This window comes from Morus notabilis, unplaced genomic scaffold, assembly GCF_000414095.1.
Source record: "Morus notabilis unplaced genomic scaffold, ASM41409v2 Scaffold333, whole genome shotgun sequence".
In the NCBI taxonomy this organism is placed as follows: Eukaryota; Viridiplantae; Streptophyta; class Magnoliopsida; order Rosales; family Moraceae; genus Morus; species Morus notabilis.
In genome coordinates this window covers 307,715-321,603 of record NW_010363630.1, presented here as the reverse complement: position 1 = coordinate 321,603, position 13,889 = coordinate 307,715, and the positions used below count along the sequence as shown (strand labels likewise).

At 36.8% G+C, this 13,889-nt stretch overlaps 1 protein-coding gene across 1 annotated transcript; it reads left to right on the top strand.

Moving 5' to 3' along the window:
* Positions 1-8,135: 8,135 nt before the first annotated feature.
* LOC112092795 (cytochrome P450 71A24-like) lies at positions 8,136-13,729 on the top strand. Its single transcript, XM_024169824.1, has 2 exons — positions 8,136-9,124; positions 13,106-13,729. Exons 1-2 carry the CDS (start codon positions 8,186-8,188, stop codon positions 13,727-13,729), a joined length of 1,563 nt encoding a protein of 520 aa, XP_024025592.1. The 5' UTR covers positions 8,136-8,185.
* The last annotated feature ends 160 nt before the right edge of the window (positions 13,730-13,889 follow it).

The following is a 13,889-nucleotide window of genomic DNA, read 5'->3' as shown; positions in this document are numbered from 1 at the left end:
GTTTGAACGTTTTCTTGGATCGTTAAAGAAATATGTCAAGAATCGTGCACGTCCTGAGGGTTCGATTGCTGAGGCATACATTGTGAACGAAGCTTTGACTTTTTGTTCGTTGTATTTAACTGGAGTTGAAACATGGTTTAACCGACTGGCCAGAAATTGGATGGACGATGAAGATCGTATTGTTAAAAAGATTTCTGTATTTGATACTCGCTGTCGGCCAATTGGGAAGATGACTCCCGTCACATTGGATACTCATTTGCGAGAGAAAGCCGAGTGGTACGTCCTACAGAACTGTCCAAAAATTCAGCAGTTCATTGAGTATGTATTACTTTCACTTTTGTCACTTAATTGTTCATTGATTGTGTCGTATACAATCGTGTCATTTACTTTCCTTCTCTGTTAAACAGTGACCATAGGAAGGAGATTGATGGCGACGGTGGAATCATACCATTGGATGAAATTCAATCGAAAGAGTTTCCAAAATGGTTTAAGAATAAGGTACATTTATAATTAATTTGCATTAACATTGTTAAGTCATTAAAAAATTTCGTCGTAAAGAAAATTCATGTCTCGTTACAGATTTTCAATATTCGAAAGCAGAATGGCCCAGAAGCGAATGATCAAATACTTTCGCTTTCAAGTGGTTCAAGCTTTTCATGTCGAAGTTATCCTGGTTGTGTAGTCAACGGTGTTAAGTTTCTAACACGCAATCGGGATATGAATCGAAGTACTCAAAATAGTGGTGTTTTTGTTCGCGGACCTGATAAATGTTTTATGGAGTTTTGGAGGATATTTATGAACTGTCATACTTGAATGACAATTCTGTTATGCTTTTTAAATGTCTGTGGTTTGACACTCGTCCGGGGAAGAAAAGGATTCAACACTACAAAAATAGAATAAGTGTTTTTGTTAAAGACACGTGGTACAAAAATGAACCTTTCATACTTGCATCTCAAGCAGAGCAAGTTTTTTACGTAGACGATTTATTTAACGGTCCAAACTGGAAGGTTGTAGAACACTTTCGACACCGACATATTTAGGACATTCCATAAACTAACATTGATGACGTGATGATAGTCCAGGATACAGAGTCTACAAATATTGAGTTAGTAGTGGAACTACCAGAGATTGACTCATTTATATTGAATCGAGATGATGGATCGTCTAATGTTGTCACAACCGATGTTGATACAATTATGAAAGATAAGTCTCCCGTAGTTGATGATTTTATTAATGACGAAGACGATGAAACTTTAGAGGAGTACGTTGAAGAGGAAGTCATCGAATCTGAAGACGATGATGACATAAATGATGATGGAGACAATCAACAATGTAGCAGCGAAGATGAATAGAACTACATAATAGTAATCTTTATCATTTTTCTCAGATTTCATTTTAATATTATCATCTTATTTGAATTTATAAATATTGTTATTAATATGAATTTGTTCACAGACATTGATGGCTGGTAGGGTAGCGACTTGCGCTGGCTCTTCAGGGGGAGCGCAGCCTCCTCCCGGTCCTCACAGACTCCCCGCATACTGTGAGTCTGGTATGTTATTCTGGCTGTGGTTTCTCGTTCTATCATATAGTAATTAAATGTAGTAGTACATGTTGATTTGAAATGCTTTCATATGCTTATAGCACCTGAACCTCGACAACGTAGAGGGCGAGGTGGGGTAAAAGGTTATGAAATCGCCCAAAAGGTCCTTCAAGACGGAAAAATCGCAGTAGAATTTGATGAGGCGGGAGGGACTTGGAAGGCGCTTGGTAAATATGGTGCTTGGTTTGATAGTGCGGTTGGTATTCATACCAGGGACATATGCAAGCCCTTCCACGATGCTTGGAAGGACATTAGCGACATGGAGAAGAGGACAATTCAGGATCGGATGCTGGTATTTATTTTATGTAAAAATTTGTATAGCTTATACTATAGTTAACAATGCGTTTTAATGATGTGAAACTATTTTGCAAGGACTGGTTTAATGTGGACTATAACTACAAGAACGGCATTCTGAGGTCCGTTGTTGATAGGGAGGCAGCAAAGTGCTACAAGGACTGGAAAAGTTCCCTGCACCGGTTTGGATTTTTGGATCATATGAAAAATAAGTCGTTATGCTGCTGAAATTTAGTTAGAATTTAAGAATTTTAATAAATGTAATTTATTTGACAGGCCAGTACGGAGACCCAAGAGCCGATGTCTGCTATAGACAGTTGGGCGGACATGCATCGTCGCGGGGACTCTTGGGTTAATATCCATGCGGAACAGACTTTCGTAAGTCTTTTTACTTTTCATATTAAATTTTTTTATACTGAAATAGTGGTTTTATAACACGTAAAAATAATTATAATGTCTTATTATGTAGAACACCCTGGAGGAGGAGAGACAAATGCAGAGAACACAGACTACTGCAAGCTCGACTCCTTGACGAGCATGGGGTTTTGGAGCAAGTTCTTGGCATGCGTAGAGGACATAAGATAGGGGTGGGTCCGACGCTCTCTCAAAAGCATTACTCTGGGGCTTCTCCTTCATCTGCTGGTTCATTCTCGGACGCAACCTCATCGGCTCAACCTAACTCACGTATGGATCGTTATTTAAAGAAATCGTACCAGGAACAAATGAAGATTTATGACAATCAGGTGAAGATGTTAGAGTTGGTGTCTAAATTGCAGCCCAACATCCAATTACTTACGATTGCTCGTCCAGAACCAGTTAACCTAGACACTCTTTTGCCTCCTTCAGATGATGACAGTCCTGATGATGATTCAGCTGTTGGCGATGCTGCAAACTTAGACGAATAGTTTCGTTATATGTTCTATTTTATTTTTCACTTTATTTAGACTTTTATATTTTTTTGAACATTATATATGCACTTCATGTAGTATTCATAATATATTTTATAAATTTATTTAGATTTACTATTTTTAATATTAATTTATATTTCACTTTTAATGTATCTTAATAATTTATATTCAGTATATAACATAATAACGTTTAAATAAAATTATTAAAAATTAATTAATTGCCATTTTTTAAAAAATTTAAAAAAAAATTTATTTCAGTTTTTTGCGACGACTTTTTATACGTGTCATCGCAAAAGAGGAAAATTATTTGCGACGACATTTTGAAATTTGTCGTCGTAAAAAATATTATATCACGAGAATTTCAAAACGGCGTATTAGCGACGCTTGTCGTCGCAAAAGAAATATGTCGTCGCAAATATATTTGCGACGACACTGTGTCGTCGTAAAAAAAATTTTTGCGACGACCCTGGGATTTTTGCGACGATAAAAAGTCGTCGTAAAAACACCGTTTTCTTGTAGTGTCAATAAGAAAATACCTTATATTCATCATCATTGATAGATTTTGAGTGAACTATTGGCTTTGGAAGGTTGCTAATGGATGGCAATCACTTGTCTAAATATATTGTGTTGAACATAAAGCTATGATGTGGCTGAGGATATTTAGGTGGGTTGAGCGTAAATATATTTGTGGCTGTCAATAAATAATCACTGCAAAGTTTCCAACCTTATCAAAAGCCTGTGATCCCTTGGGTCCTTTTTCTCCTTTCTTACAAGTTGCAATATATTGTCTTATTGTCATTCTTTTCAACGGTGAAATTCATGCGCTGCCCCAATCATATCTTTTGCAAATCACCCCAATCATATCTATAATTGCTTGAAAATATATACTGTAATTACCTTTTCGGTCAATATCATATTATCTTTGTATGGCTATTTAGGGACAAAATATAGTTGGAGTAACACTAGTTTCAAAATGCATTCATTCACTAACAAATAACATTAGCGTCCTTGAGAAACATAAATAAATAATAACATTTTAATTACCGATGGTGGTGTATAACAGTGAAGAACAATCTCGAAGGCTCTATCATCTAATATTTAGGGTCAATTTCCATTATCCGTTGCAAGTCCAGACCTCTTTTTTCAATAAAAAAAAAAAGAAAGAAAAAAAAAACTAATAAATAAATTTAACGCATCTCCCTATAACGTTCGATCACGAGAAAAGAATTTGCTAGAGTGTGGAAAATTGGAAATAAATGGTGTATCTTGTGATTTTTTTTTTTTGAAATGTCTTTTTAACTTTGGTTATCTTTATTTGACGTCCTTTGTTTTGTTGGTTTAGGACATGTTTGCTGGTGGAAGTGACACGACCTACGCAGCCTTAGAATGATAGTACTCTTAATATAATAAATTAGTACTGCTTAAGGTTGTTACGTCTAAATGTGAAATTTAGAGTAAAAATAAATAATTGTGAAATTTAAGTGTTGATAAACTGTGCGTGGTTTACTTTTATTGCCTCTCCCGAAAAAAAGAAAAAAAAAAAAAGAAAGAAGAAGAAGAAGAAGAAGAAGAGAAAAGAAATGAGACTTCTTCTCTAGAAGAAGTCTCTTTTCTTTTCTTTCCTTTTCTTTTTTTTTTTTTTACGGGGAGAAACTAACTGTTCCACTCGGAGGTTGTTTTTCCAACCACTTGATGGGCTCAAAAATAATTGTGAAATTTTACGTGTTGATGGACTGTTCTTTTTTTTTTTTTCCTTCACTTTTACAGTTGATCATATATTACTATAATACATAAAGTACAGTTTGAATATCATACAAATAAGAAAATTGAAATTTTGAAGTTGATTTCTTTTCACGGAAATATATTATATATTTTATGTTCTATATTTTTAGTTTATTTAGAAGCTCTCCACAACTACAAAGACGCAGTATTGGCGGCACACGTCTTATCTTGGAAATTATTAGGGCTTGTTTAGTTGCATTTTTGAATTATAGTGATTTGAGCGTATATCTTGAGTTGAATTTGAGTTATAACTTGAGTTGAAGTTGTAATTTCAGGCCCCGTTCACTTCACCGATTCGAGTTTAGAATTTGAGTTTTGCTACAGTAAAAAGTTCTCAGAAACAGTCACATCTAACTTTTTTACTACAGTAAAAAGTTCCCACATAAAATCACATCTCAACTCGAATTACAAACTCGAATCGGCGAAGTGAACGGACGTGTTTGGTTGTGTACATTTGAGTTATAGTTTGAGATGAAAATCTTTTTGAATTTGTGTTTGAGTGAGTCAAAACTTGAGTTTGTATTTAGATAGTATTTTAATAAAAACTCAATGATGATGGAAAAATTTTAATAGGGTATATGTGTGGAGTTTTATTCGTCTTTTCATTGTGAACGCATAAAAAAAAGAATTATCTCAATTAGAATTAAAACGAAAAAATTATAGCGTTTTTAAGAATAGAAAAAATATTGTTCATTAATTTGAGTTTGAGTTTAGGAACTTGAGTTGAAGGGAAAACTTGAACTCAGATTTTAACTCCAAACTCAAGTTAAAATTCAAGTTAAAACTCAAGTTCAAACTCAAATTTTACAAAAGAACATGAACTTGAATAAAGTTGGGGTTGTTCTTTTGGAACAAAACTCAGAAAAAGTTTGAACTCGAGTTACAACTTTATTGAAGTTCATGTTCTTTTGTATAATTTGAGTTTGAACTCGAGTTTGAACTCGAATTTGAACTCGAGTTTGGAGCTAAACTCGAATTCAAATTTTCCCTTCAACTCGAGTTCAAAAACTCGAACTCAAATTAATGAACAATATTTTTTCTATTCTTAAAAATGTCATAACTTTTTCGTTTTATTTCCGATTGAGATGATTTTCTTTTCTATGCATTGACAATGAAAAGACGAATAAAACTCCACTTATATACCCTATTAAAGTTTTTCATAACAATTGAGTTTTTATTAAAATACTATCTAAATACAAATTTAAGTTTTGACCCACCCAAACACAAACTCAAAAAGAATCTCAATTCAAATCATAACTCAAATGTGCACAACCAAACATAAACTCAAGTTACAACTTCAACTCAAGTTATAACTCAAACTCAACTCAAAATCATCACTCAAATCATCCTAACTCAAAAATGCAAAAGAACAACCTCGTTGTAACTTGTTCAAAGTTTTTTTGAGTTTGGGTGCGAACGAACAACCCCTAAATATATGATTAATTTCACTAGTGCCTCTTGAATTTTGAGGTCATCTCACTTTACTTTTTAAATTTTGAAAACTCTCACTTTGTCCATTAAACTTTGAATTTGTCCTATTAAGCCTTTTCATAAGAATTTCTGCTAAAATTAGTGAAAAAAGACGAGGTTAAGTGAGACCATATAGTTTTTATTTGAGTGTTTTTAACATAAATTCAAACAGAAAGACTATATGACTGCATTACTCTATTTTTCCTATCTGTTTTTAACAAAAATTAGAAAAAAGGGGTTAAGTTAGAATAATTTAAAATTTAGGGGGGCAAAGTAAGTGCTCTTAAAGTTTTGGGGGAAACTAGGAATGACCCTAAATTCAGGGGCATCAATGATAATAATCCTTAAATATATATTAGGATATGTGTGAATTAAATTTAAAGATTTGTGTTACGTACATTTGAATTGTGATGTTAGAACTTTTCATCGAACGTGTTTTTTCAACACTAATTTAACACAACATCATTAAAATGAAGAATATTATAACAATTTTACAAATTAAAGGGACAATTTGTAAAAATTAAAAATTCAGGACACAAGTTGCTAAAGCCCTACAAGTTCAAGAGCAAATGTATAAACATCCTAAATTTATACTTTAACCTGATTAATTATTGATTTTACTATTGAAAAGACCAAAATATCCCTAATAGGGAAAAAGGAAAAGATAAAGAAAAACTTTTTTTTAAAAAAAAAAAAAGGAAAATCTCAAGTTACCACCGTCAATGTCTTTTTCTCCATAACAAAAGTTTTTTTAAAAAAAAATTTACATTTTTTATTATTTTCTTTAATATTTTTTCCTTTAGGGTATTTTTTGTCAATAAATTAGTCAAAATCTAACATTTATTGATATAGATATGTTTCTGTCTATATTAGATGAGTGTGAAATTGTTACACGCCTTAATTAAATAAATGCTTGTATATAAGCGTGTAAGAATTAGCCTCGAACCCGACTAACCCTCCCCGCCTAAACCGACTACTTTAATTTACAAGTAGGGGTGCGGGCCGGGCCTCCAAGACGCGATTATACCCCGACCCGGCCGAATTGCAAAAGTAAGGGCGTTCTTAAAAAAAACAAAACAAAAAAAGCCCTAGGTCTTGAAGTCTTCTCCCTCTCTCTCCTTCTCTCATTTTTACGCCGCTCTCCTTCTCCTCGCCTCACCTCGCCGCCGTTCCTCTTCTTCTTCTCATAGAATCCCTTGCTGTTGAAGGTTAGAAGGAGAAGCTCTGCTCTCACACTCTCCCTCTCTCATTTTCATTTTTTTTTCTTTTACTTTTGATATTGGATCGAAGTTGCTCATAATGTTTGATGTTATGTTTAATTTTTTCAATTAATTGTGGTTATCATTTTCCTTGGTCTGTCATTCATTTACCTGACATTAACATTCTTATTTTGATTTACCAGTGGCAAAGTAGCAAAGAAGCAACAAATTTGGAGTTGGTTTACCCGAAGTAACCCGGCCGACCCGAGGTAACTGAATGGTGTATGGGTTCTGGGAGCAAGTAACCTATTGCGGCCCACACTTTTCTCAACCCGATTCTTGAAGGCTGGCCCAAATTATACCAAAAATCCGACTCTATCCGGCCGAATTTCACCCCTACTTGTATATATTGTATACAAAACACCAAAAAAATAGGACTCTAAATGCTAATTAAACTGCAAAACGGAACGGTTGTATGAATATGAAGTTAAAGTATAATTAATCTAAACATAAAATAAAATTAGAATCTATATTAAAACACGGTAGAAAACGTGAATACATGAGATGAGTGAATGAAATAATAGAACATTTTTAAATAAATTTTGACATAAATCTAACCACTCATTGAAGTTTTGCAGCATAGTGACGGGAAAAGGAGATTTGAACTCATCCTTCCAATGTCTGCCACTTGTTGTTTTGGAAGTCACTGCCACTTGGTGTCTTGTAACTAGATATGCGTGTATGATTATTATGTGGTGTCTTGTAACTAGATATACGTGTATGATTATTATGCACGTGTATTCTGTAATATATATATATATATATATATATATATATATATCTTGATTTAAAGACAATGTTGCATACGCAGACGCAACGAGAAAAACTTGACAAACCAAACCGTTCATCGAGATTTTCATCTGCAAATCATGTTGAAAATACTATTACAAGACACCCTTTCCAATCCCTCTTCCTTAATTACCATCGTATTAGGCATAATTTTCCCCGTCCTTCTCTACAAATTATGGTCCTCCAATAAGAGTAGTATCAACAACAAGAACTTGCCGCCGTCTCCGCCGTCTATTCCGATCATCGGAAATCTCCACCAGCTCGGTCCTCACCCTCACCAAACCCTCCGTGACTTAAGCCGCCGCCACGGCGATGACCTCATGCTGCTCCGCCTCGGCAGCGTGCCGGTCCTCGTGGTCTCCTCGTCGGATACCGCCCGAGAGGTCATGAAGACGCACGACCTCGCCTTCTGCGACCGGCCGAGGATGGCCTCCTCCGAGAAGCTTCTCTACGACTACAAAGACGTCGCATCGGCACCCTACGGCGAGTACTGGCGGCAGACGAGAAGCACATGCGTTCTCCACCTTCTGAGCAACGCTAGGGTCAAGTCCTTCCGCGGCGTGCGAGAAGAGGAGACCAAGCTCATGGCGGACAAAATTCACAACTCTGGCTCTTCTTCTTCGGCCGTGAATTTGAGCGAGCTTTTCGCCGGGCTTACGAACGACGTCGTTTGTAGGGTTGCTTTAGGAAGGAAGTACAGTGATGATGGCGAGAGTGGAAGGAAGTTTAAGGAGCTTCTCGGGGAGTTTGTGGAGTTGTTGGGGATTTTCAACGTTGGGGATTATATTCCGATGCTTGCTTGGTTGAGCCATGTTAATGGCTTGTATGGTAGAATGGATAAGGTGGCTAAGGATTTCGATGAGTTTTTGGAGAAAGTTGTTGAAGAACATATGGAACATGTTGATGACCTGAATGAAGATCGGCACAAGGATAATCTGGTGGATATTTTGCTTTGGATTCAGAAGGAGAACTTGTTGGGCTTTCCTATTGATAGAACTTGCATAAAGGCTCTCATTTTGGTAAGCCTTTCTCTCTGTTTGTTTGTTTGCTTTTTAAATTTAAAACCAACCTTAAAATAGAAACTGTAGCGAAAGAAAAAATGGAAAAGAAGAAGAATGTTCTGAAATTAGGAAAGCTCAGCCAAAAATATACTGAGCTAAAGCAATTGTATTTATATGTAGGATCACTAATTCGACCACTAGTATACGTGGCAAAATAATGTACACTAGGCAACAAATAAAATTTACACTAGGCTAAAAATAATATGTCCACTGTACATTTATGCTTTAACATCCCCCCGCAAGCTCATTGGTCTCGGGAGAACAGTGAGCTTGTTTCGAAGATTCAAGAGTCGTTGAGTTGGGAGAGGCTTGGTCATGACATCTGCAAGTTGGTGGGCGTTAACTGAATGCGTAAAGTATGTTGCATAACATGCTCTCTGATAAAATGATAGTCGATTTCTACATGCTTAGTACGAGCATGCATAATAGGATTGGCAGCAAGGTAGGTGGCACTAATATTGTCAAGTGTGGTTTTTATGAAGTGCGTGAAGCTCGAGTTGCATAGCATTGTACTGGTTGGCTCAAGGCTTCTTTGATAGTAGTGGGCTCAAGTAAGGCTGGCTTTATTTCAGAACTAGCACTGAGAAAAGCCTTGGGTTTGAAAGTTCCTTCTTTGGCTCTTGTAGTCATAGGGTGCTTGTTTGAGGCCTCTGGTTTCCTGTAAAGAGCATTAGTTGGTAGTACAATAGTATGATCATTAACATTGGTGCTAACATTGGTGACATTTTTAGGTGAGGATAAGGAAGGAGAAGTGTGTTGGGAAGATGAGGAAATATCTGGAGAGTTCTCGGATAGTGGCAGATGTGAGACAGATGGATGGGATGAATGAGAAGGTTAAAGAGATGTCGGAGTAAAGGGAGACTGTGATATGGGAATAGATAAAGAAGTGGAACAATTAGAAGAAGTCGGAAGAGAGGATGAAGAGGATGAAGAAGAGCTATGATGTAAAGGAGAAGAATAGAAATGAGTTATGAAACCTTCATTAGGAAATTGAGTGGGAGGTTGTTACGTCTGATTAGCATAAGGAAAGGACTGTTCATTGAAGACAACATGCCTAGAAACATAGATGCGGCCTATTTCTTTATGTAGGAAAAGGTAACCTTTGTGTTGGGAGCTATATCCAAAGAACACACATTCAGCTGATCAAAACTATAATTTATGGTTATTATAAGGTCTTAAGAATGGGAAACAAGAACATCCAAACACTCGGAGGAAGTCATAGTTTAGTTTTTTTAAGTAAGGTTTTTTTGAGTAAGGTGTTTCATAGGGACTTTTGTTCGACAAAACAGGAGTTGGAAGTCTATTTATGAGGAACACACTCGTTTGGAAAGCAAAAGGCTAGAGAGAGAGAGAGAGGAGCATGGCAGTGAGCAAGCAAAGTGAGGCCCATCTCGACAACATGCTTGTTTTTCCTTTCAACCCTGCCATTCTGTTGGGGAGTATAAGGATGTGCAACTTTATGTCGAATTCCATGACTTTGAAGAAAGGTAGAAACAGTTTTGTATTCACCATCCCATTCACTTTGTAACATTTTGATTTTCTTATCAAATTGAGTCTCAACCATGTTTTTAAATTTAAGAAAATTGCTGAAGGTTTCATCTCTAAGAAAATCTAGAAAAATAATCAATAAATAGAAGAAAATATCAAGCACCAGTAATAGAATTTACTGGTGAGGCACCCCACAAATCTGAATGAACCAAATCAAAAGGTTTTATTGCTTTAGAGTTTGACAGTGCAAAAGGTTTTCAGTGGCTTTTAGCCAATTGACATGAGACATATAACTCAATATTAGTACTGGAATTGTGTTGCACATTACATTGATTTAAAACACTGGAAACAACTCTAGAAGCTGGGTGGCCTAATCTGTTATGCCATAGAATGTGATCTCTAGACGAGCATGTGAAAGATTAGCTTAGGGAGAATCTATACTTGAGTGGACAAAACTAGAATGAGCTTGAGGTGTTGAGGTGTGGAGAGATGGGTTGGTGAGCTTATAGAGTCCCTGATCCAGACGACCCTGGAGTAGAATTTTCCTCGAGTATTGGTCCTTCACAAAAAGAATGAGTTGGATGAAATTCAACTAAAGCATTATTATCAGTACACAACCGAGTTACACTAATAAGATTTTTTGTGATTTTTGGAGTGTGAAGAACATTTTTCAAGTGAAGTGGTTTTGAGCGAGCTGAAATGGAAACATCACCAACACTAGAAATGTTAATTCTCTTACCATTTCCTACCATCACCTGCTCATTACCATAATATGTAGTTGGATTGCTCAAGCTAGAGAAGTCAGAGGTGAGGTGATGTGAGGCTACTGAGTCCATCAACCAAGAGCTATCCTGAACACCGTTCGGTGTAGCCATTGGAGAGCTTGCCAACATAGCAATCATGGGAGTTTGATGCGAGAGTTGAGCCAGGTGAGCATCGGGTTGTGGTTGATATTTTAAATTGGTTATGTGGTAACACTCAGATGCGGTGTGACCGAATTTATAACAAATTTGACACTAGGTTCGTGGACCTGGATTGTTATGAGAATTCCATATTTTAAATTGGTTGTTGGGTTCGATTTGTTGGCTTTCCAAGTATGCCAGGTTGACCAGTGGGATTATGGTGGTAGTTATGTGGAGAAATTGATCGAGGAGAAGGGTTGTGAGAGTAATTGTTCCGAGTGAAGTTGGGTTTTTGAGATTGAGATTTGAAATTAAAGGAATTAGGGTGTTGTTGTTCCTTTGGTGTAGGGAGAGAGACTAAGTGGGCTTGAGGCAGGCTTAATTGTTCAGAGGAATTTTGATGTTGGAGTCTGGCATCATAGGTCAAAAGCAAGCTATACACCTCTTCAATCGATGGTTGTTCTGGTCTAGCCTCCAAGAGGTAACAAACGTGTTGTATTCTAGTCCAAGGCCTTGAAAAAGATATATCAACTGGTCCGCATTTGAGATCGGTTCTCCGATGGCGGTGAGCTTATCAGCTATAGTCTTCTTCTTGAAGACATTCGTTTGCAGAAATTCCATCCCTCGTTAAGCTCTGCAGCTCGGTGCGAAGCTCTATCAGGCGAGATCTAGAGTTAGCTGCGTAGCTCCTCTCAAGAGCTTGCCAGATCTCATAGGCAGTTTGGTAACGGACGATTTGCCTAACCATGGTTTCGGTGAGAGAGGAGTAGAACCAACTCATTAAGAGTCGATTTAGTCGTTGCCAAGTAACAAAGCGAGGATTACGAGCTTGTTGGTGAAGATCTAAAAATCTGGGAGGAGATGAGTTAGTGCCGTCAATAAATTCATTAGCTATGATGATATTCAGGAGCTGGTTTTTCCAAAGCAGATTGTTGTCTCGATCTAGTTTAATTGAGAGTGGTTGGTTGAGAGAAGGAAGTAGATTTTGGTAGACTTGATTTGGGTTAGGATTGTCATTTAGGATTTAGAAATTGTTTGGTTGGAAACTGGGCTGAGCAAAAGGATTTGTGGGTGAACGAGCAGGAATTTCTTGGGTTTTATTTGCAGAGGAAGAAGCCATAAGTGTTGTTGGAGAGTGAGAGGAAGAATCCATTGAATCGAAGAGATCAGCTTAAAGGCTAAAATGCCATGATACCAAAATAGAAACTGCAGCGAAAGGAATAATGGAAAAGAAGAAGAATGTTCTGGAATTGGAAAAGCTCAGCTAAAAATATACTAAGCTAAAACAATTGTATTTTTATATAGTTTCTGTACAATGTAGAATATACAGTAGGACCACTAATTTGACCACTATTATACGTGGCAAAACAATGTACACTAGGCAAAAAATAAAATGTACACTAGGCTAAAAATAAATGTATAATGTACATTTATGCTTTAACGCCATATATATATTATTTTATAAATTTACATGACAGTGATAATCTTTAAAATTGGCGTCTCTAGCACTATTGTCTAAAGTATATATATGTGTGTACGGCTCTTGTAGGACATGTTTGCGGCTGGCACGGACACCACATACACAGTTCTAGAGTGGGCAATGACTGAGCTCCTTAGGCATCCAAAGGCAATGAAAAAGCTTCAAAACGAGGTGAGAACAATCGTTGGTCACAAAACAGGCGTCACAGAGGACGATTTAGAGAAAATGCCTTATTTGAAGGCAGTATTCAAAGAGACCCTCCGGTTACATCCTCCTGTCCCACTACTAGTTCCTAGACTGTCAAGCAAAGACGTCAAGATAAAGGAATACGACGTCGTAGCCGGGTGTCAAGTTTTCATCAATGCATGGGCAATAGGGAGAGATCCGGGGACGTGGGACAATGCGGAGAAGTTCGAACCGGAGATATTCTTAAATAGCGTTGTGGACTACAAAGGGCAGGACTTTGCATTGATTCCGTTCGGTGCCGGGCGGCGTGGTTGCCCCGGGATTCTCTTTGCCATGGCTGTTAACGAAATTGCTTTGGCCAATGTCGTTCACAATTTTGATTGGCAACTTCCTGGCGGGGCCAGAGGGGAGGACTTGGATATAACTGAGACAAGTGGTGTAACCGTGCACAGAAAGTCTCCTCTTATGGCTTTGCCAAAATTGCTTACTAAATCGACTGTGATCTAGCTTGTGTTGACTGTCTGTGGACAAATTATTAGGACGAGAATGTACTTCAGTGCCTAAACTTTAACTTTGTTATTATTAAAGAAATAATAAATTAAATAAGAATAGTTTTAAACTTTCAAAATGTATACGTGTGTTTTGTCTTTTTTATTTATTTTTTATT

Excerpts from the sequence above, each read along its gene's own strand:
- LOC112092795 (XM_024169824.1), top strand. The coding sequence starts at position 8,186 with ATGTTGAAAATACTATTACAAGACACCCTTTCCAATCCCTCTTCCTTA. Across the intron at positions 9,125-13,105 it reads GCATAAAGGCTCTCATTTTG|GACATGTTTGCGGCTGGCAC; the intron begins GTAAGCCTTTCT and ends CGGCTCTTGTAG.